This window comes from Microcebus murinus, chromosome 2, assembly GCF_040939455.1.
Source record: "Microcebus murinus isolate Inina chromosome 2, M.murinus_Inina_mat1.0, whole genome shotgun sequence".
Classification (NCBI taxonomy): Eukaryota; Metazoa; Chordata; class Mammalia; order Primates; family Cheirogaleidae; genus Microcebus; species Microcebus murinus.
In genome coordinates, this window is record NC_134105.1 from 86,975,071 (window position 1) to 86,999,609 (window position 24,539).

Genomic DNA, 24,539 nt, shown 5'->3' on the forward strand with positions numbered 1-24,539 from the left:
AAGGGGCTTTCTTCATTCAAGGGAGTAAATGTGAATTGTTAGAATTTCAAGAATTGGGTCAGGTCGGTCAAAAGAAATTCCAGGCCACGAGGGCCTTTCATTTTCTCTTCAATACACACTACAGAGGCTGATTCTGAATCTACCAATTTCTACCATGTGCAAAGCTTTTTTTCTCCTCGTATTTTACCTTTTTTCCCTAACTCTCCTTTTAAAAACCCTCCTTATTCTACTTATTTTATATTGTACCCAGTTTTGACTTATTCCTGGGAAATTTAAGGAAACTATCTGATCCCTAGGTCCTATAAACAGGTGGGGGGGGGGGGGACAAAGAAAAACCCCTGACTCCAATTTTAGATAAGAAGATCTGAGTCCAGTTGCTTATTTGAGCACCCTCATGGCTAAAAAAAATCTTGTGAACTGAGATCATCAACTCTACATAGCATCAAACTTATATGAATTTCCTGAAATGCTCCCATGATTGCTAGTTGCCTGAGCTATAAAATGGGCGTGACAAGGTTTATTAATTTATATCTAACAGAAGAATTCATAAAAGCACAATGGATATAATGGATTTGAGTAAAACATATCCATAGCTTCATAACGACATTTTGAATGTTGCTATAGGCACTCGAATCCACATTTTCCAGCATCATTATGAAAACCAGCTTAACCCGATAAAAATATTTGCCATCCTATTTCACAGATGACTAAATGGAATTGTGAGAGACAGTTAGTGACAAAAAGCCCTCTTGGAATAAATAAAAGTAAGCAATGCATATCAATCAGCCTCCTAAAGATTTAAATATATTCTTTAGAGTATGGTCCCCAGAACTGCAGCATACGAACATTCTTTGGCTCAATAATTGTTCCAACAACCTCAGGAGCAATCAGCCCTGCCACTTCTTCTCATAAGAAAAAAGAAAAAAAAAATCCTTCCTGTTCTATCCAAGTGGGTCACTGCTGCTTTTCTCTTTGTTCCGCCTTTCCTACAGACATTTGCCAAGTTCTGATGTGATTCACTGCGTATTTAAATGCTGGAAGTGGTTATGGCCAAAGAAGGCCAGAGAACATGACTCCCGAGCATGGACGGGGATGTGCTTAGGCAAGACAGAGGCTGAGATTCAGGTTACCTCTGGGGAGATGATTTGTGTTCACTGGATATTTATTGTTTACTGGTATATTCATGCTTTTCTATGGTCTTTTTAAATGTTCTAAATTAAGAGCAATATTTTAAGTATCTTAAAGGTGATTTGCAATTATTTTAAATAAGTGATCCAGTCATTCCATAAACAGCAGGTCATCTTCTGTAAATAGAACTGAAAAGCATTTCATCAGTCTTAAAAATATCAGCTCCTTTGAATGTCCACCACCCTCCCACCAATGCCTCCCTTTCCTTTTCAGAATTCATTAAAGCAGTAGTCCAGAGTGCTCTAGAAGAACTCAAGAGACCCATCTTAACACTAAAAACACTGAGAAGAAGCCATTCTGTGGAGACACACAAACCTTGCTGTTTTTCATGCACTGCCATTTCTTAGTTTTCTTTTATTAGATTACAGCAACTGAACAAAACAGTCACCAGTATGTCTATCATACAGTCCAAGGAGGCTGCCTGCTCTGGGACATGAAATTCAACTTTCCTCTTCTGCAGAAATTCCTTTACTCATCTAAAGATTATATAGCCACATAGAACCCATCAGAAAAATACTAGCCTAGCATCCTGCCCACAAGAGCAAAGGCTTGAGATCAGCTCTGCCTTTGCACATTACCACTAATCCAAGCATGCTCTCAGTTCAATTTCAACTGCTCAACTCCTGATGTCTAAAACCCTAGCTTTATGATGTAGCCTGCTATTAATCAGAGACAGGCAGAGGTCACCAATTCCCTCACTTGTGCCCCAAACCAAGTGGGTCCCTGTGGTATAGCTACTGCATTAAATGTACTAACCTCTTGTTTAATTATTATAATCAATAAATTATATGAACTATAACAGTGTATTGGAAGATGCTCTCTAGTTTTATAAGTACCTATAAGTATACTAGCATCCTAAATACAAAATATTAATAGTAATAACAATGGACATCACCTATTACTCAATAGCATATGATTGCTATTGTACTATTTGACTAGTATTCTACTGACACATTGTCTGGAATTTTAAAAAAGATCATCCTTATTTTATAAATGAGGAAGCTGAGGCTATGAGAGGTTAAGTAACTTAATTAAGACTGTGCAGCCAATTCACAGTAGTGATTATAGCTGAACCAAGAATGGTCTAGAAGCGTAAAAATATTTTGGCTATACAATCCTATCTCTCAAAATGGTAAATAAGATAATCTTAAGAGAACCTTTATTTTCCTCTTTTCAGAGCTACAGTAAAACACTCTAATTCTGCCTCAAGTTTGTATTAACATGAGCATTTCTTAAAATAAAGTAAAATAAAAAAAAACTGATAGAATTTGGCAACAAATGGTAAGTAATGCTAGAACACAAATGAAACAAATCACAAAAGTGGTTCCCTTTAATTTCACCTTTCGCCAACTGTTTATTTCAGGGTAATCTATATGTTTCCCAAAAACGGGTCATTATGCACCTTTTACTCCATAGATATCAAAACTAAAAAGAAACTCCTATAAAGACATGTTCTTTGGTAATTACATCTCTATATACCATTCCTTTTGAAACAGGTCTGATTTATTTCCCACCTCTTTGTTGAGTTTCCTCTTCAATAAAAGTAAAGAACACTGAAAGAAATCAAGCCCTTAAATCATTCCTTGAATATACTAAGCATTTCAGCCAGGATTCAAACAAATTAAAAGTGGAGAGAAAAATCAATCATTTTATTAAAAATAAGATAAATGCATATATGCATCTATTTGTGCATGTATGCAAAGGAGGGTATTTCCATTTAATTTAAAGACATATATTTAAAAACAGTAATCACATTAAAAGTTTATGAGAATAATTAATATTTTCTCAGGCTGCTAAAAACTAAACCACCAAAATAATCCTATGAGAAGAAAGTCAAACAGAAGACTAGAGCTCCCTCTTTCTTCTTTTTGAAGAAATTCACCAACATTTCTCCAAGAGGACTCCTCAGAGACCAAAATTATCAAGCAGACAGCCTAGTAGCACTCACGCTCAGAGCAAAGTGTTTCCCCAGCCTCTATACACATTGTGCAAGCATTAGAGTACATTTATCTGTTGTTCATTATTCATAAGTGTTTTAAGCAGTAGGGAAAAAAGCATTTTTAGAAGTAGAAATACTCACAAAGCCATTTCAAACTGTTCCAGCCATTTTTTCTTTAAATCTTTTGTTTTGCAATAAAATTCTAACCCATTTTGTCCTTGGGTATGGATGAGGTAGAAGCCATAAGACCACTGTTAAGATTAATATTCTTTGGTTAATGTGTATCATTTATTAATAACATCATGTTTCCAAATTCAATACCACCACCATAACTATCCAAAAACCCTTTAAAACATTATCCATGTACAAACTAAACAAGTAAACTTATTATTGTAGTCAACTTCATATCCATGACAATTTCTATGCCAAATGTATGTTACTATCTTGATCATTAGGGCATTAGAAATGATCAAATCAGCTGTGGCATTGTGCAGTTATTTCTCACACAGACATGCACCTAATCAATCTCTAGAAACAAAAACATCTGGATGGTAAGCCACATCTCAATTAATGTATTGGCATACTTTTCCTGAATATTCAAAGTTATGAGTAAATTGCAGTTATTAATTTCCAAGAAGTCACCTTTTTATTTTCTTTATCAGTTGTAGGATTGTTGGCTATCTTGTACTGCTGAAGATCTATTATTTCCTTCATTTCATAGTTATCACCTTTCCTTTTACATACAATAACTGCCAAATCAAACAAGAAGATATGCCTGTGAAAAAGAGAGAGTGATTGATTTCATTTTAAATGGTTTAGAAGCATGTGCATTAATTCTTTTCCCAGTAAGATTTAATTAAACCAACCAAGTGTTTTTCCTTTGCATTAAAGATGACAGGCAGTGTTACACATTAAAAACAATGAGGAATGTGATGTCATAAGAACAGTCTGTATCCTGACACTACCCTTTACCATGTAAATGTCTTCACTGTACCTCAGTTCCCTCATTTTAAAATGGCAAAATCACATTAAAAGCAATACACACACTGCAAAGTTGATTAAAGGACCAATCAAGATAAGCCATAAAGCTTGTCCATGAGCAATTACTTTCTTTTTCAATTTAAAAGCTGAAAACTTATAGAACAATATTAATTACAACAATATAGCTAACATCTACTGAAGTTACAAGGAATCAGCTGGAATTCCTTGAGAAGTGATATTCATCACTTCTATAAACATGACTCAATTTAAATCCCTTGGACCTGCTGCTGCGTAGGTACTATTAGCATCTTAATTTTACTGGGGAGGAAACTGAGGCTTAGAGAAGTTAGATAATTTCTTCAAGGCCACACTACCAGTGAGGCACAGAGCAGGATTCGCAAGCAGGTATAATTTTTGGAAACTGTGCTTTTAACTTCCATGTTATGCCTCATGATTTAATGGACCACCTGAAACACAAATAGAATGGTGTATGTATGAGCAAAATGTAATCTATAAATGTAAACTGGTGAAATTTTCATGTTAATATTTTTTTATTATTAAAAAAATATATAATTTTGAGGAGAAAACAAACCCTTATAACCCTATCATCCAATACCAATACCTGTATAATTTCATAAACTCTCAGTAATTAAAACACATTTTTTACACAATGATAATGATACATTCACAGAGCTATGATACTTGCATCAGTTTTAAAGTCTGTTTCTCCCAGAGTATTGTTTAAGGGCTATGTGGTTCTGCGAGCTACCTGTGGAGCCAGGGTATCAATGTGGAAGCAAAAGCTGATGCTGCCCTCTGCTGGCTCATTTTCTCTTCTCCAAAGATTCCAGAAGGTGGCCAAATGAACCACAAAAGCATCAGTTAGTTTGACAATCACATATATAGATAATTAAGGACTCCAGGCCAACCTTACTAATCTCCAAGGACTCCACCTACCAATTTCTCTCAAGAACATATCCTACATGGTCCTCATTTAGTATTCTTTCTTAGAAAGTTTTTCTATTATTTCTAGTTATTTTAAAATACATTCTAAAAAATCTATTATGTTTTTATGGTAGTTATCTGTTTCTCTTTCCTCACTTAATTGTGTACTCTTTTACCCTAGCTGATCTTCTATATTTGTTATTTTCTTCCTAAGAATTTGGACAAATTAACAGATACCAGTACAGGGGAATACCTAAGATACCTATATTAGAAAATTTTAGAAATTATGGGTTGGTTTGTCCTTCTGTTTTTCTTTCTCTTTTTCCTCTTCTTTGTCCTAGAGGAATTGTTTTTAAGCTTCTTTCAATCTTCTGATACTAATTACTTATTTTGAAAATCAGTATTGGTCTTCTTTTCTCACCTTTCTTGTTTTGTATGCTTGTCTAAAGTGGTTATTCGAATTTCACCATCTCCCTGAGGTCGTCCAAAAAGCAAAACTGGTTGGTTCTAAAATATAAAATGTACACAACTGAGTTTTTCATAATCACATAAAAATAGAAATAAATATTAGCATATGTAATTGCTCAGGACAACTATGTTATTACTTTATAAATTTTATCACTTTTACATTTTTTTCCAGCACACTTACTATAAAAAGCTCATGTCTACATGATACATTTTCAAAAACAGTCTGTCCTTTGTAATCCCAAGGGGTATTGAGAATATGAATTAATTTGTTTATAATCTTAAAAGGGAAGTGAGCTATGAAAAGAGAAAATTGCCTGTAAGAATCCAAATCACAAGAAAGTTCCAGCAACTAATATTTGTTGAGCATCTACTGCATAGCAGCCACTATTGTATGTGCAGGGCAAAATGATATAGACTCTGCCCTCATGGAACATACTGCCCAGTGAAGGAACAAATATCCACAGAAGCATATAGTTACAAAGGCACGATTGCCATGAAGGAAGAGTACAGGAAGGGGAACCTGATTTGGTCTACAGAGCCAGGGATGTTCTGACTTAATGATTAAAAATAATGAACTATTTCCCCAGAGGCAATCACATTTTTAAAGTATTTATGAGCACTTATTGTACATTCTAAGGGAAAAAAGAATTGACTGAAAATTATCACATCTAGAAAGTCCTTTCCAATAAAGGACACAGATGTGTGCTTAACTCTGTAATAAGAAAGTATAAAAATAAATGTTCCCTACCAATATCCCAATGATGTTTTTGTGCATCATTTTGTGCATCCATTTCACACAGAATCTCAAGGGATCCTAAACAGTCAAAACAACCTTAAAAAAGAACAAAGTTGGAGGTCTCACACTTCCTGACTTGATTTCAAGACTTATCACAAAGTTAAAATACTCAAAACAGCATGGCACTGGCATAAACACAGATATTTAGACCAATAGAATAGTAAACAGCCCAGAAATAAGTCCTCACATATATGGTCAAATGATTTTCAACAAGATTGCCAGGACCATTCAATGGGGCAAGGACAGCTTTTCAACAAATGGTACTAGGAAAACTGGATATCCACATGCAAAAGAATGAAGTTACCTTACACCATATACAAAGATTAATTCAAAATGTTTCAAAGACCTAAATGTAAGAGCTAAGACTATAAAACTCTTAGAAGAAAACAGGAGAAAAGTTTTATGACACTGGATTTAGCAATGACTTTTTGAATAACACCAAGTACACAGGCAACAAAAGATTGATAAATTGCACTTCATCAAAATTAAGAACTTTTGTGCATCAAGGACACTATCAACAAAGTGAAAATGCTACCCACTAAAGAAAGTATTTGCAAACCATGTATGATAAGGGAATGATATTCAGGATATATATAAAGAACTCCTACAACTCAATGACAAAAAACAAACAACTTGAATAAAAAATGGGCAAAGCACTTGAATAGACACTTCTCTAATGATATACAAATGGCCCATAAACACAGGAAAAAGATGTTCAGCATCATTAATCACTAGAAAGTGCAAACCAAAATCACAAAGAGATATCTCTTCACAACAATTAGGATGGCTACTATGAAAACAAACAAAATAGCAAGTGTTGGTGAGGATATATGAAAAAATTAGAACCCTTTTGCATTGCTAGTAAGAATATAAAATAGTGCAGCTGTTATGGAAAATTATAACAATTTTTCAAAAAATTAAACATAGAATTACCTACCACACAACCCAGAAATTCCACTTCTGGGCATATTAACCAAAAGAAGTGAAAGCAGGCACTGGAATGGATATTGGTACACTCACTCACATTAAGAGCAGTATCATTCATGATGACCAAAAGAGGGAAGCAACCCAAATGTTCACCAATGAATGATTAGATAAAGAAAATGTGAATTATACATATACAATGATATATTAGCAGACCTGAAATGAACAGATATGCCAAAAAGAAAAAATAAAAGAAAATTCTGACACGTAATACAAGATGGATGAACCTTGAAAACATTATGCTACCTACAATATAAGCCAGTGACAAAAAAAGACAAATATTATATGATTCCACTCATATGAGGTACCCAGTGTAGTCAAATTTATAGAGACAAAAAGTAGAATGATAATTGCCAGGGGCCAGGGAAAGAAGGGATGGAAAGTTCATGCTTAATGAGTACAGAGTAGGTTACAAGATGAAGAGTTTTAGAGATGGGCAGGCAGTGAGGAGAGTTTATACAAGTCTGTGAAGGTACTTAGTGCCACAGAACTACAATTTAAAAATGGTTAAGATAGTAAATTAAGGTTACTTTACCACAATTTTTTTAAATGCTACACAGCCATGCAGGCAATATGCTATGGAATTCCAAAGAGGAAGGAATGATGGGAGATTAGGAAAAGGGATTTATTTTAGTTGGACCTTGAAGAAATTTGATAGGGAATAATGGGAAAAGACATTCTAGGCTCTGAGAAGATTATGATCAAAGGCAGAACTATAAAAATGTACAACAAATCAGAGACCTTATTATACAGAGGAATATCCATAATGTAAGCCAGGGGTCCTCTAACGTTTTTGTTTTTTTGTTTTTTTTTTTTTTGAGACAGAGTCTCGCTTTGTTGTCCAGGCTAGAGTGAGTGCTGTGGCGTCAGCCTAGCTCACAGCAACCTCAAACTCCTGGGCTTGAGTGATCCTTCTGCCTCAGCCTCCCAAGTAGCTGGGACTACAGGCATGCGCCACCATGCCCGGCTAATTTTTTATATATAAATCAGTTGGCCAATTAATTTCTTTCTATTTATAGTAGAGACAGGGTCTCGCTCTTGCTCAGGCTGGTTTTGAACTCCTGACCTTGAGCAATCCGCCCGCCTCGGCCTCCCAAGAGCTAGGATTACAGGCGTGAGCCACAGCGCCCGGCCCCTCTAACGTTTTAAACAGAGGTCCAGTTCACTGTCCCTCAGACCATTGGAGGGCAGGACTATAGTTTTAAAAAAACTATGAACAAATTCCTATGCACACTGCACATATCTTATTTTGAAGTAAAAAAACAAACAGGCAAAAACACCTGCATGTGGCCCGCGGGCTGTAGTTTCAGGATGCCTGATGTAAGCTATGTGGATGGTTATTAGCTAAATGAGTTTAGAAAAATAGTGCAAGTCCAGATCATCGAGGGCCTTAAATATCATGGTAAGGAATCTTGAAGACAATGGAAAACCTTAACAAGTCTAGGGAACACAGTGAATTGGGAAATACATGTTTTGGAGCTACCACTATGTGAAGAGATGACGAGACGCCACCTTGACTGGGAAGATGGCAGGCAACAGTGTCTTGAAACAGGGACATGGCTGTATGTGTGAAAAGAATGAGACAGGCTCACAAAGTTTCAGAGAAAGCAGCAACAAAATTGCTCTACCAAAAACATATCTTAAATCCACTCATCTCGGCCGGGCGCGGTGGCTCACGTCTGTAATCCTAGCACTCTAGGAGGCCGAGGCGGGCGGATTGCTCAAGGTCAGGAGTTCGAAACCAGCCTGAGCAAGAGTGAGACCCTGTCTCTACTATAAATAGAAAGAAATTAATTGGCCAACTAATATATATAGAAAAAATTAGCCGGGCATGGTGGCACATGCCTGTAGTCCCAGCTACTTGGGAGGCTGAGGCAGAAGGATTGTTTGAGCCCAGGAGTTTGAGGTTGCTGTGAGCTAGGCTGACACCACGGCACTCACTCTAGCCTAGGCAACAAAGCGAGACACTGTCTCAAAAAAAAAAAAAAAAAAATCCACTCATCTCTACTTTCACTGCCCACAGTTGTTAACCCAGGGCTCCAGCCTCTCTTGAAACCACTTCAAAAGCTTGCTGACTGGTCTTTCTGCTTATAGGGTCTTCCTGAAATGTCCATCAGACTGTAACACTCCCTGACAGAAACCTTTCTCTAGCTTGCCACCGCTGTCATAATAGAACACCATCTCAGTGCCTCGGTCTACAAAGCTACCTATGCAGTCGCCCCGCCCCTCACGCCTCAGGGCCCACCGCCCTTCCTTTCCCTCTCAACTCCAGCCACTGTTACCTTTCAGCATCTTGAACACGCCTAGCTCTTGCATATCTCTGGTCACGTCACTTGCAATGGCTTCTGCCTGGATCACTTCCCCCACCCCCAGATCTCTGTGTGTCTGGCTTCTGATCTGTCAGGCCCCAGTTCAAATGACTCAAAAGGACTTTTTCTGACCATCTTATCTGAACTAGTACTCCTCTTATTATCCTCCCAGATAGCACCCGATTCTCAGCACTAATCTCAATGTGGCATTTTTTAACTCTTTTTTTTACTGTCTTCTAATCATGAGACTATCTTGTTCATATTTAACAGTCCCAGTCTCAAAGTGTCTAGTGCATAGCAGTCACTCAGTAAATATGCGTAATATTAATAAGTGAAAAGGAATATGCACGGGGAGAGGGAAGGAAAAGGAGAAAAATGGACTCCCATGTTTAGAATTCAGAATGCTGGGAGAAGAGGCAGAGTGTGACTAAGGTGAGAGCCACAAGCAAGGACAGAAAGTCCCCAGATTGTGACAAGTCACAGGCGCCACCAGACATCCATGCAAATGTTGCCAAACAAAAGAAGCAGGGAAAAAAAAAACTTCAAACAACAGAAACTTGAAGGTAAACTATCTTGCCTTCAACAACTCCTAGAATGCCCTTCGATTTGGGGGTGCAGGGAAGCTGGATAGAAGGATAATTACATACCAAATTTTCTATAGATAGCTGAAACTGTTTAATTTCACGAAGTGTCTCATTATCTCTTTTCACTTCATTCACATATTGTGCCAAGTCCTAGAGAATAAAGAGAAGGGTACAAAAAGAAGGCACACTAAGATTAGAGATGCAAACTTCTTTGAAAGAAAACACATCATTAATTCCATTAGTGGTAAAAGTAACCACCATAACTTTTCAATGACAATAAAATGAACATCCAGTCAATCAAAGCTGCATCTCAAAGGCAATTTAAGAATGGAGTACAGCTGAGAAGACTGGAGAGTTGTCATTTACCACACCCCTGAGAAGAGTAAGGATGTTGCTGTCTTAAAAACAAAACAAAATAAGCCACTATGCAGAGCAATGAAAAGGAAACTGGGTAGGAAGAATGTAAGTTCCAAGCATGTTAATAACTGACCTTGAGAGAAATGCACAGGTTACAATAAGGGTAATAATGAAAGATTAACAAGGAGAAACAAGGAACTAAAAGTTAGAGAATGAATCTAGCAAGACTGTTTTCTGCAACCAGTTAATCTCTTCTTGGTTCTAAAAGCATTCAGTCAAGGAAGCCGGTTCAATTTTAAAGGGTTAATAAAGGAGAAATAAGGGAGAGGGGAGGAACGAAATAGCATAGAACTAAATTTAATTCATGAATTAAAGTGAACAAAAAACGCTGGCCGTGTCTCTCCATGTGCTTTCACCTATTTTAAAGTGTCTTTTCTTATATTTGAGGAAACATTAGCTAATCTCTCCATACTGTAACTAGCTATTTTTATTACATGTGCTCCAGATTTTCCTGTTTTCTGAGTTCTTTCCTTTTTCTCTACCCTCTTGAATTCATCTGCAGCAGTAGGAACAGAACTCTGCAGAAAGCAGTTCCTAACTTCGTTCTAAATGGAAGTCTGGCTTTTCATAGGATGTATCCATAAACAAACTTCTTCAAAAACTGGAAACTTGGTATGACTTTTCTATAATAATAAATGTGTGATGTTTCCGGACAGTGGTACTAAAATCAGCTAAACAGCAAAGCCAACACTGAAACTGGTACAAGGACACAGTTAAACAATTATGCGTTGCTCTGAGCAGGGTCACATTGCCATTTTTGTTTTTAAGAACAAATGTTCGCATATGTTTTAAGTTATAGGCAAATATTATTTCTTTCAAAATCAATTTTGTTCAACATAATGTGGAAACTGAGGTTTTATATTAATATATTCCCCCAATATGTTCAAAACGTCCACTTTTATCTACTCATAGTTCTTGATTTTCAGATTTACCTGAAAATAGAAACCCAAAGTGAAATTCACTTGTATTGCTACATAGCATCCACAAGGGTAAACCTGGCAGACACCCCCATATGAGGAAAACAAGTCACACTGGGACTCTCAAGTCACTAGCTGACCTACTGCGTATGCAAGCCAACAGTTTTCTATCAGTAATCATGAAAATAATGTGAGATACAACCACTATATAAAATCAATCCTGGTGGTTATGAAAGTTGACATACTTGAGCAAAAATTATTTTAATACAGCTGTTTAAACCCCTTTTGTGTGTTTTTGTCTAACAGTTAAATCCATGCAAGTATATCTATTTCAGTAAAAAAAGATCCAGCTCTCCCCATCAAAAACAAATGTGTATTATAATATATTAGCACATCATATATATTTGTTAGCAGTTGAAACTCTATTGCTTTTAAAACATACAGACAAGTCACTGAGACTTATGCCTTACCTTCATCGCATCAAGAGCCAGTTTCAGGTTTGCCTTTTCGACAGGATCAGTGGTATGTTTGACCAGCTCCTATTTGGAAGATATAGTTCAGTACTACTTTCACCAAGTTAAAACTAAGACATAAGAAAGAAAACATGTTCAAAACTAAACCATTACTATAATTTTTCTCTCCATAATGTGATAAATCTGATGTAACCAGGCTCCATTCCCTTCAAAAATTTCAAACTATAAAAAGACCAACTAGACACCAAAAGAACATGAGACACGCTTGTAAACATTTTCCTCTCTAAGATGAATCTGAATTCTATTCCCCACCATCACACTGACACTGCTTCACAAATATTATCAAAGATCCCTTACATGCTAACTGAATGGATAGGTTTTACCCATTATCACATTTGACTTCTCTATAGCTTTTGACTTTCCTGACTGCATGTCACCTTTCATTTCAGGGACAATAGGGTGGTCTGTTCATTGTTGTTATTGCTGTTGTTGTTTATTTGTCCATCCTATATTTCTGCCTATTCGTCAGTCATGGTTTCTTCTTTGTCTGCCTCTTAGAAAGTTATTGTGCCCTACATTTTCACTTCAGTCCTCTTTTATTCTTATTTTACATACTCTACAAATTCTATCACAACCATTCTCATAATGTATCACCTAATGGGGCAATCACTCTCAAATGTATGTCCTCAACCCAGACTCACACATGCAACTAAACATTTCCACCCGGGTATCTCAAAGGTTCCCCAAATCCAACATGCCCAAAACTTAATCCATCTTCACCCAGAACCCTACTCTTGCTCCTATTTATGTTTTATTGAATGATGGCATTTCCATGAGTATACTCACTTAAGCCAAAACCTGAAAGGTGTCCCGTACTCTTCCCTCTCCCCTCTCCCTATGTCCTGTTGATGTCAATGTTGATCCTGCCCCTTGAAACCAATCTCACTGCCACTACTCAGGGTCAGGTCCTCGCCCTTATTTAAACAGGTAATTACAATGAGCGTCTGATTGATCTTCTGACTTGAAGTCTCTCCTCATGTAATCCATTCATGATATTGACATCAGAGTTAGGCTTCTAAAATGTAAATCAGATCCTGGCTCTATCCTGTTTAGGCTTCTGTGATGCTCCACAAAAGCTTTGGGCTGTCACTCATCCCTCTTTGAGTCCTTGTGATCTGAATTCTGCAAACTTCTCAATTCCTCTCTCCCCACTTCCACCCAAACAATCTGTATTCTACTCATACTGAATTAGTCATAATTTTCAAAATATGTTCTGATATCTAATCCCATTAGAAATGCCATTTCTCTCCTTAGAAAGCTCTTCCTCTCTGATCCACCTGTCAAAACTCTTACTCTTCCTTCCAAGCCCAGCTTAAGAATCTCTCCTCTGGGAAGCCTTCTATGACAGAGGCCTCTGCTCAAGTCCTTAGCCTTCTTAGGGTATAACTATTTAGTCCTTTGTTTGTACCACCTCTGTGCCTTCATAACACCTATTGTGTTATGCTTGACAGTTTACACTTCATTTCTCCCTTCTAACCGGCAACTCTATCAGTAGAGGGGCTGTATTATTAATATATCATGAGTGCCTAATGCTGTGTTTGGCACAAGGAAGACACTCAAAAAATACCACTGGTGTTTCCTTCTGTAAACAGGACTGACGGAGAATTATTAAGTATAATAAATCTGTTGAAATTCTATTCTTTTATTTCTACTTTTACTTCTACCTTATTAAATAAAAATAGTAAATTATTCCTCAAGTTTCCAATCCCCCACTAGAAAACATGCTAATTTTATAAATCTGTGATTTCAGAACAAAGCATTTCAAGTGATTTCCCCACTTTAGCATAGTAAGTGGAGAATGTCCAAATTTACAACCACATTTGTTCTACAAATTTCTACACACCAGAAAAATAAGTTTTACGCTATACTATTTTGAGATGGAAAACCATTTCTAGAATGTTATCTATGTGTGGTGTCCAAAATAAGACTTTTCCTATTTTAAAAAGTCATCATGGAATGAAACATATGCTTTAAATTTAAAATACAAAACAACTCAAGAGAAATTAGGGGGGAAAGTTCACTTTTTTACAAGTATAGTCATTTTATACTTTTATAAGTCTGTGCAGAACCCCATAACGACCAAAATAGATATTTCTTAAAAATTGCACCTTCTAAATTCTTCAATCAATATTTAACTACACTGAAGTAACAAAATAAATTATTATCTTATTTTGGACATGTTTTTAGTTCCAAGATGCCTTGGAAACTGATTGCCTAAATCTTCCTTATTATTTTTTCATAAAATCCAATTTGATTAAGTTGCTCTGAGTTTAGGTCTCATAAATGTTTTAATGCATTTTTAAGGAATAATCATGGTTTGAATTTTTCTGATTTCTCAGTAGAACAAAAACAGTGATGACTAATAATTTTGCAGCTACAGATGTACAAAGCACAGCAGCCTCAAAATTATATTTCACATACAGGTAGTAGATCTTTTTAAAATGACATTTCACAAGCATCAGCAGAGTTGACAGACTAATACAGTAAGACATTTCTTTGGAGCTGAACTAATGAGTCTCCTGGTATAGCTATCAAATCAAATTTATAAGACTCTCCACCCTCATTAGAGGACTAACCGTGGAAACCATAAGCTTTGTGGGTTATAACAAGAATCACTTCAAAATAAATGTAGTCTTGTTATAATTTAGTACAGTAGAAAGCAATATGGAATGTGACACAATTCTCTTTAATTTACTGTTATAAGGCAAAAGATCTGATATGATTAATCTGCCAGAATTCAGATGCATCACAACATTGAAATGCTAATAAAGGATTACTTCTAACTATAGAAGACATGGTTGAAAGACTATTTTTGTTTTGCCTTGCTTTTTATATATATATTTTAGCCAGTCCTGTTTGAAAGACACAAAATGTGACTTGTGGCGGATACAGAATCATCTTTGCTACAAAGAAGAAAAAAATTCCCAGATGTTCTGTTATTTCCTACTTAACTATAATAATAATTCAAAATTTTAAGGGGACAGGGCCCCAAACATGGAGTATGTATGACACATGTGATGCTTCATTAATATTTTGTAAAATGAATAAATGAGCAATAAACAAATAGTCTTAAGTTACATACCTGGAGGAGAAGGTGATACTTTAAAACACGTTGCATAGGAACCACAAGCAAATCTCGAAGAGTAAATTTCCCATTATTTGCTCTTTTGGAACATTCCTAATGAAATGATTTTTAAAAACTTGTGTAAAAAACTTTGTCAGTTTTCTCAAGGGGAGTAATAAACATTACAAAGATGCAAAGTCCCTAAGCAGAACTGTTATTATACAATAAATATTTTGCTGTTTTGCTTAACAATACTTCTCTCTAAATAATAGAGTACCTTCAATTTAAAAACAAAGAAATTTTATAGTATTTTAACTCCAAATATGGAATCTATTATAATAGAACTATTTTATGTATGAAAATTATTTTCTCCACTGCAAAACTGTCCCTTCAGAGTCTTCCTCAGCTCACCATTATAGTTGTACTTTCCACCAACCTCCCCCAGGAGGATTATGGACCAGGCATCAAGAACACATCCCTACTCAAACCGGCCATGAACCTTCCCACCCTCATGCCTTGGTTTATTCAGTTCTCTCCAACTGCCTGGTGCTTTGTCCAGCCTCTAGCACGATTCATCATCCTCTTTAAGAACTATATTTCTAGGCCTTTACGATAAACCCTATCAAAATTGTTTTCTCTCTTTTTGCTTTGGGGGGGGGGGTTTAATTATTGGTGTACATAATACCTTTTTTTTTTTTTTTTTTAAAGAGACGGGGTCTCACCATATTGCCCTGGCTGGAGTGTAGTGACACAATCATAGCTCACTGTAACCTTCAACCCCTGGGCTCAAAGAATTCTCCTGCCTCAGCCTCCCAAGTAGCTGGGACTACAGGTGCACACTACCATACCCAGCTTATTTTTATATTTTTTATTTTTAGAGATGAGGTCTAGCAGTGTTGCTCAGGCTGGTCTTGAACTCCTGGGCTGAAGCAATCCTCCTGCCTCGGCCTCCCAAAGTGCTGGAATTACAGGTGTGAGCCACCATGCCTAGCCCATAATATCTTCTCCAGCATATTTTGTCCTTTGTCCCTCTAAGAATCTAGCATTTGCTTAATAAATATTTACTAAGCTGAATGAAATGGAATATTTTGACTATAAAAATTTGCTAAAGCTTAAACCTACTACTGGACTCCAAGTTTTTAAAAGCCTTAGATTTTATTTTTTTTAAATCACATTCTTTCTTAAAAGTTTACTTAAAAATAGTATTCCCTTGTTCACTCTTTTGACAGTAACTATGACTTTGAAGGAAGTACTCTGAAGTGTCAAAGCATGAATTGAAAGCTAAGGTTTGACAACTCACAGCTGTGTGAGTTGCTTTTCTGATTTTATTGTTTCTCATATATCTGCGATGTCATTCAAAAAAAGTAAAGTACCCTACAAACATTATTTTTACTGAGCAATCTCATTTTAATATCCTCACACAATTGCACATCCTAGCCCAAAGACTCTTCCAGTTCATGGAAGGAGGTATGATTAAGAAAATACTCTTTGTTCACAAGTTTGTTCCCCCTTTGCCCACTCTTAGCTTTTCTGCACATAGAATGATATATTAGCAGGGGCTATTAGGCAAACACCATTAACTCTAATGACCACAGTGACTTAATGAGTGTATCTGACTATAGATCTTAGGCAAAATGAACTGGGGACACATCCTGACATATTAGCTTATGTCTTACCAATTACTGCGGTTCATTAGAATGATAACTATTTCAACTGATTTCTTGCTTCTACAGATTGCAGAGAGTTCTGGATCATGAGTCTCAAACAGGAGGTTAAACTGTTAATATTATTGTAATGAGTGGGTCTTATCTCCACAGCTGCATTTTAAGGTCCTTGGAACTGAGGTTGTAGCTTACCCTTCTTATGCCATGCCATCCCAACACAGTGTTAGGAACAGAAATGTTATACATTTAAAATTTACTATGTTATAAAAGTTAGTTTAAAATTGTTAGGAAAAAAAATTAGTTCCTTTAAATTCTAAGTTACAGGCTCAGGAAGTAAAGAAACCAACCTTGCTGGTATTAGCTAAAACTGTGGGCTGGAGACTGAGGTATAAAATGCTTAAAAAGATTGAAAGTAAACAGGTAGAAGTAATTCTTCTAAAACATCCAGTCACTTTCTTAGCTTCAACTCAATTATAATCGAAAAGAAAATAAAATGGGGTCGGATCAGCCAGGTTTACAGGGCTAGAGAAAGAGACTCTATCACCCTTCACCCCATGTTATCTTGGTTCCAAAATAGAAAAGGACAAAAAATCAACAAGAACAAAAATAACTACAAAACAGAAGACACAACGAAGGCAGACAGACACCAAGAAGAAGGCAACTACCCCCTCCGTCATGCTGGGACTTGCAGTAGGCAGTTCCAACTGAGTATCTGTTGAAGTGTGATATTAAGTATCTGATTAAATACTTCCAAATCAGGCCTGTGGTCAGAAGTACAGGCTTTTAAGCTGAGAAAAGAACAGCCAGCAGCACCTCTCTCTGCACCTTTCAAACTCAGCCTGAAAGGTCCTCTCCTTCCCCATGACTGATAGTGACTGCAGAAACTGAGTACTTAAGAGTCCCTAGAGTATGGGCACTGGGCAGAACTTTGATCATTACTCTAAAAGGAAGAAGAGGAACATTCAGATAAGGCTGAGAATATAATGCAGGAATGACTGACACTCACTCACTCCTCTCTTGAACCACAATTTTGTATCTTTTTTTTTTAATGCTTTAATGGTTGCACTATTAGGAACTAGATGTATGAGTTGTAAAGTTTTATTTTATCATCCTATTTTAATGAGTCGAGGAGCTTACAGGTCTACACTTAAGAGGCTCTCTTCTCCAGAGAGGAGCAGGAACCCTTTGCACTGACAACGTTAGCACTCAAACTACCTCCAGTCTTAAGGTCAACATCGTGAAGGGATACTATGAGGTAGAGAAAAAAGATCCATGACATAGATTTAGTGCTGTTACTTGGATACCTGTTAACATGCAAGCTTTGTAAGCAATGATTTCCCTTTGTGAGAATTACATGAGCTATGAAATCATACCAGAGAGCCGAAACAATGAAGGATGCTGATTTGAAAATCATCTGCCCCCTTTCCCCTGTTCTTCCCCTGACCTAACTGCTCAACTGAACAAAGAGTAGGAAAAGGGATATTAAAGAGTCAAACAAGCCATAGTCATTGAACAGTTGACTAGATATATCTATCTGAAATTTAAGAAAATCTAAACACAAGGATAATATATTTAAGATGATAATTCATATAACAATCATTTATCGAAAGTTCTTTGAAAGTAGGAACTCCTCTTGTGAAAAAAACATATGTAGGGTACAAAAACACTATGATTTAACACATTTGCGGACTTATTTTCTGTTGTGACCCTGTGCTCTATTTACACTGGCCTACTTGCCATTTCTCAAACTTTGCTGACTCTTCTGGTCAAGACATGCCAATTCTTCCAGAATGCTCTCCACAGATTCTCATTCATCAAAGCTTTTCCCTAACTCAATTGTTGCCTCTTCAGATAAATCCTCCACAGCCACCCACACTAAAGTGAGCAGATTCAATAGTACTCACAGAGTTCTGTCACATAGTGCTTACCTCATACTACTTAATCTCCTTATATTTGTGTTTGTCATTTCTTCCTTCTTATGGGTAATATCCATGCCCTTTTTATACCTCTGCCCCTAAGTGTCCTACACTTTTAGTAAGACACGCTTTTAAATCTACATATACATTATCTAACATCTATGTCACTCATCCTACACCTCTTACTAACTGGGAAAATTACTCATAATCTCTCTACAGCTTTCTCATCAATAAGATGAGAAAACTAATTGTATATATGTCACAGAGTCAGGAGGACCTAGTGAGATAATACATGTAAAACACAGGACCATAAATATTAGGTTTTACTATTGTTATTACTACCATATTACTTTATAGACCTATCCCTTAAAACATTTTATAAAATTGGCATGAGATTATATTGAGAATATATGGAGACATGTACTGTTGCATTGACCATAAAGAGGAATACGTTGCTTTTAGGCTTATTTTACTTTATGTCAATGATAAAAAAATAAACAAGCACCTCTAATTTCAGTTTGACATCTTCTTTTGTCTTAGAAATGTAGTCTAAACTAGAGATGGCCAACTCCACTCCACTGCAGTACTGCCCATAAATAACCAACCTAAAAGGGAAAAAGACAGAAGAAGAAATCTGTAAGACAAAAAACAAGAATGAAGTAGAGGGGGAAAGAGTCAGAATCTCCAACTCTTTAAAACCACAGTTAGGGATAATCAAAGCAGTAGCAGAAATTTTTAATACACATCACATATGTAGTCATAGAATGAGAGTCACTTTTATAGCAGTGACTGATTTTTAGTTCCAAATGTGAGTGGGATTAATTCCATGTACATTTTTACAGCAGATAGATTGTATAAACTGGCTTAATGACTGTTGATGTTATTTTAGTATATATATATGCATTTCAAAAACAAAATTAAAAATTTCTGTTAAAGCTCTTACTAGAGATAAACTTTTTCACACTCAGAAACAGTTTTATTTCGACTACAATTTTATTGCAATCATTACATATGACCCTACTCATTAGTAAACCTCCTATACTTTTTCCTACTTTTGGATTAAGGAACACACATCATCTGAAAACAGGGGAATTAGAGGTCTGAACTGTGCTGAACAGAAGATAGCTCATATGGCATGAAGTCTGAGCTGCTTCAGGAAAGGTATCTCTGTAGTAATACAAACATTTTACAGAAGCTGGTTGGTTGATTTTTTCTCTTAACTCTCCACTGGAAAAAACTACCAATAAGGTGTTAATGTCTATCTAAGAGTTGACACAAAGCAATTCACTAGCCACTTCTTAATTGGTGCTAGAAACTATATTGCTTGATTTAAAAAGAAAAGAATTATAAAGAATTTATAATTAAATTAAAAAGAAATAATTATATTTTAAGTGAAATTTCTTGGCACTCCTATTTATGGAGTTCTTCAGGAGATTCTTCCCCAAACTTAGGAAGGGAAATTGACTTTATGAATCAAATACTTTAAAACAGAGAATCATAAAATATTACAGTCAGAAGAAGCATTAGGAATCAGCTAATCTACCCCTGACGTTGACAAAATAGGAAATGGAGACTGAAAAAGCCTCCATTGTAAAAGTATGAGCACTATACTGGATCCTTTTATATTCCTTGTTTTCTTCCCTTTCTTTCAGAAACAGGGCCATACTCTGTCCTGTTGCCCAGGCTAGAGTGACTGGAGTACAGTGGCACAATCATAGCTCACACCCTCCAACTTGAGACTCAGATGATCCTCTCACCTCAACCTTCTGAGTAGCTGGGACTATAGCACACACCACTATCCCCTGCTAACCTTTTTTTTTTTTTTAATGCACATATAGAGCTCAAACTGCTACCTGAGATTAACTGTCCCAGGTTCTAATTACAGCCCAGGTAGTACTGCAATGTAACAACAGCTATAGCCATTACAATATTAACTCTCACTGTCACTATAAACTAAGACCCACAAAACTTAAAATTTTAAAGTTACCTTTCCTTGTAGTTAATAAAAACTTGATACAAGTTCTGGTCATTTTTATTTACAATGGAATCATGAATCTCTTGCATTAGGCTCCGATGAACTTTTACGAGTTCCTTAGAAAACAATGTGAAAGGAAAGTAGAAATCAGAACCAAAAAATATGCCCCAAACCCAGAATCTCTATTATTGCTAGACTTGCCATTCAGGATGTACTGAATATTCTCAATATATAAACTTGCCACCACCAATAAAGACAGGAGGAAAAGGAGGGGAAGGAGGAGGAAGGGGAGGAAACAGAGGGAGAAGATGGGGAAGGAAGGAAGTGGGGAGGAAAGGGTGGGAAAGAAGGAGGAGGAGAAGAGTAGGAAGATGAGAAGAAGGGAAGGGAGCAGGGAGAAGAAAGAGGGAAAGAGAGACAGCCCATGTGTGTGTGAAATAGCCATTTCAGACCTGACTTGAGATGTCAGTGTCCTGTGAAAAAGAAATTATCTCACTAGTTATTAAAGGATAATTTATTCTTTATGTAAAAACATGTCCAGCTCATTTTCATTTTATAATCACTGTAAATTTTTAAATAAAACTATCCAAGTACCTAATGTTTTATTGACAGGATAAAGTAATGATTCATGTCCTTGTGACACAGAAATGTAGATTTGTACTTTGGTCAATTAGTGGTGTCCTGGTGCTAAGCTAACAATAATCAGACTAAATTACTTGAAACCAGACAACTAATGGCATAAATAAGAAGCAAATAAATTGTACTAGACTGTTTACTAGAGCAGCTCAAAGTCAGAATTTCACATTTTTCCTGATAAGCAAGTAGCTTTTGGTCAGGCAGTAAATACATCTCACAGCCAGGAAATGAGGAAGCGTGAATCAAGGTGCCAATTCCCCCATTACCTCTCCCCGTGTACCTTGGAGCGCACATTGACTCCACCGCATGTTCTTTCCTAAGTAGAGTGCAAATTAAACATGAATATGTTGGTCCTGTCATTTTGCTGAAGAGTATGGAAAAGCCATAAGAATAAGGACTGTTACATGGGTTCTAACAGTGACCTTACTTTAAGTGGTTTAAGATCCCTATCTTCCTAGAATGTCCAGTTTGTTTTATGTTACACCTTCACCTGAGACTGTTAGCATTTTCTTCCTGGTATATTATAAATCACTGAGAATGTCTTCATTTGGCCAAAATCAGGGATAAAGACAACACACTTGTCAACCAGTGCTCATCAACACAGAACACAACAGAATCAAAATATAAGTGATTTTTCAGGTGATACAAGCAAGCCTGCACATAAAAGCTTATGTACATATAAGTGTGTGTGTGTGTGTGTGTGTGTGTGTGTGTGTGTGTGTGTGTGTGTGTGTAAACCAAAGCAAGTTCCAGAGAACCAAAGCAAGGTCCAAGAACTAGCATCTTGCCTAGCATTACCTCACTTGGCATAGCATTTAACTTGCTTCTAAAATTTCTGGGCAAAAATCCTTTTAGGACTGTAAGATTCTGGTAAGGTGCCCTAAAACTTGAAATGCTTATATAACTGTGAAAAACAATCCCCCCACATTTTATCATTCAGGTTGTCTGTTAAATCCTGAGGAAGTAGTCTATTTCAGAAACAGGAGTTTAAGGCTGATACAACTGGGAGGAGGAGGCACCAAAGAGCAGAAGCCAAAGTAGGGAGAACCGATGGAGTCGGGAAAGTGGCTGTAAGACAAGGTTTGAGGGGCTGGAGGAGCAACAGGGCAGGCCAGCATGGGGCAGAAGGGGACCCCAGAAGACAAACAGGTGGTAGCACCAAGAATTATTTCATTAAGACAGCCCCTTCTTGTCATACAGTTAAGGCTAACACAAAATCCTGTTTATCCATTTGTGTTGTGCATGCATTTTGAATGACATTTCATTGAAGATATTACATAGTTATTTCAAGAAAATAATGACATAAGAACTGGAGAATCAAAAAACAGGATCAAAATTCTTAAAGAATACAGAAGAATGTGAAAACAGGGATCTAGAACCCACTTAAGAAAATGAAGATTTTATAGAAGTACACCACAATTTTAGCTAGCATATTTTTACTTACAGGAATGTTGATGAATACTGAATCAAATTCTGCTGCCGTCAGAAATCTTTTAAGTGGTGCCATGAAATACTACCAGGAGAGAAGAGGCAAGTAAAATTAATCTATATAATAGAATAGCTTTTCATCAACAAACAATATTTATCAAGGGTCAATTGTTTATCAGTATAAATGCAAAAAAGTAGAAATGTCTTTATCTTAAAGATTTTATACTTGAACAGATATAAAGACATAAATACAAGTTAGTACATTTCAAATATAAAATAAAAGGTTACACAACAAACACTTCCAAAGGTAGGAAAGAAGAGAACGCTATTGGCTGAGTTAGCAAACAATGCCAACATTTGTAGATATATCTGAGGACTTAAACAAAAACATCCTCCAAATGCTTTGTGGAGATTATAGATTACTGAGATCAATAATCTGTTCTGCAATTTATGGATCATTCTTTAAGAATTTCAGTTCCTGGCCTATCATCTCTCTTTCATTATCTGTGCAGATGATCCTTCCAGCAGAGCCTGGCCTCTCAGTTCTGTGACCTTCGATAACCTTGTGCTCCACCCTATCTCGGCTCCCAACGCCCATGTTCATACCCCAAGACTTTGTCATTATCAACACCTGCATATGCTCCACAGCACTAATTTCAAGCAATCAACTCTCTGACCACTACTTCCTACCTTCACAGCTCATTCCCTCAAGGACTTCTTCAGCCCTACCTGGTCTGCCATGCCACTGCCCAGCCCCCTTCCCTCATGTCCTCATGTCTTCCTTACCCAGTTTACAACTCTATGAACCGTCATCAGAGTCATGTCCCTGCATAATACCCTTACCCTCCCTCTTCTTCCACTGTGATTTTCTAGAAAAACTAAAACCCTGGTTAAATCTAAGGGTTTTGTGCCTGTATCTAAGAAGTTACGCAGGGACTACACTGACAGTCTAATTTTAAATATGACCACAAAACTCAACTGGGCCTATAATGCTACATGGCCCTACTATATTTCCCTAATCGATTTACTCTCCTACTCTCCTGAGCAACTAACTCTTCCACACCTTCATCTTTTTTCCTAAACTTACAGAACAGTTCTCCTGGTTCTCATTTTCCTAACTTGTAAATATGGGAGTCCCCAGGGGTGGCCTCAAATCTCTTCCCTAACAACATGCGTCCCCTAGGGTGATCTCATTTAGCCCCAGGACCTTAATGCCAAATGATAATGGTTGAATCAATTCAACCTTTCCCCTTAATGCCAGGCTCATATCTAGCTGGATCCTCAACATAACCCCTTGGAAATCTAATAGGTATCAGCAATTTAATATGATCGAACAGACTTATGATTGCCAAACCTGTCCGTCCCCATCTCCTCCATAACCACCTTCATTTGGCAGTTGCTCCCGTCAAACCCTAGCAGTCATCCTCCATTCCTCTCCTTCTCACACTTCCTTTACTGAATCCATCACCCAATCAGTTAGCTCTACTTTAAAAACTTATTCAGAATCTTTCCACCCCTTAGCATCTCTATCAATACCACCATTTGTCATCTTGATTACTACAGTAGCCCTCTAATTTTTCTCCCAGTTTCCTCACAAGAGCCAGAATGAGATGTTCAAGACATAAATCACATCATGTCACTTCTGCTCAAAACGCTCTAGCTTCCAGTGCCCTGCACAACCCGGTGGCCCACAGGCTGGCCCACCTCACTGCTCAATGCCCTTCACTCCTGCTCCAGCCATGCTGGCTGCTGCTTCCCCTGGGAGCATGTGCTCAATACTTTCCCATCCCAGGGC

General features: G+C 36.9%; 1 protein-coding gene across 2 annotated transcripts in view; it reads right to left on the reverse strand.

Annotated features, from left to right (window-relative positions):
- VAV3 (vav guanine nucleotide exchange factor 3) overlaps positions 1–24,539 on the reverse strand; it is a 360,452-nt gene that overhangs the window by 159,862 nt on the left and 176,051 nt on the right. For both annotated transcript variants that reach the window (XM_012751555.3, XM_075999917.1), the window contains exons 7-15: positions 22,761–22,829; positions 20,693–20,796; positions 19,211–19,310; positions 15,144–15,239; positions 11,999–12,067; positions 10,258–10,344; positions 5,475–5,560; positions 3,770–3,902; positions 3,269–3,378 (exon numbers count right to left, since the gene is read on the reverse strand). In XM_012751555.3, the coding sequence (XP_012607009.1) occupies positions 3,269–3,378; positions 3,770–3,902; positions 5,475–5,560; positions 10,258–10,344; positions 11,999–12,067; positions 15,144–15,239; positions 19,211–19,310; positions 20,693–20,796; positions 22,761–22,829 (854 nt within the window). The remainder of the gene's footprint in view (positions 1–3,268; positions 3,379–3,769; positions 3,903–5,474; positions 5,561–10,257; positions 10,345–11,998; positions 12,068–15,143; positions 15,240–19,210; positions 19,311–20,692; positions 20,797–22,760; positions 22,830–24,539) is intronic.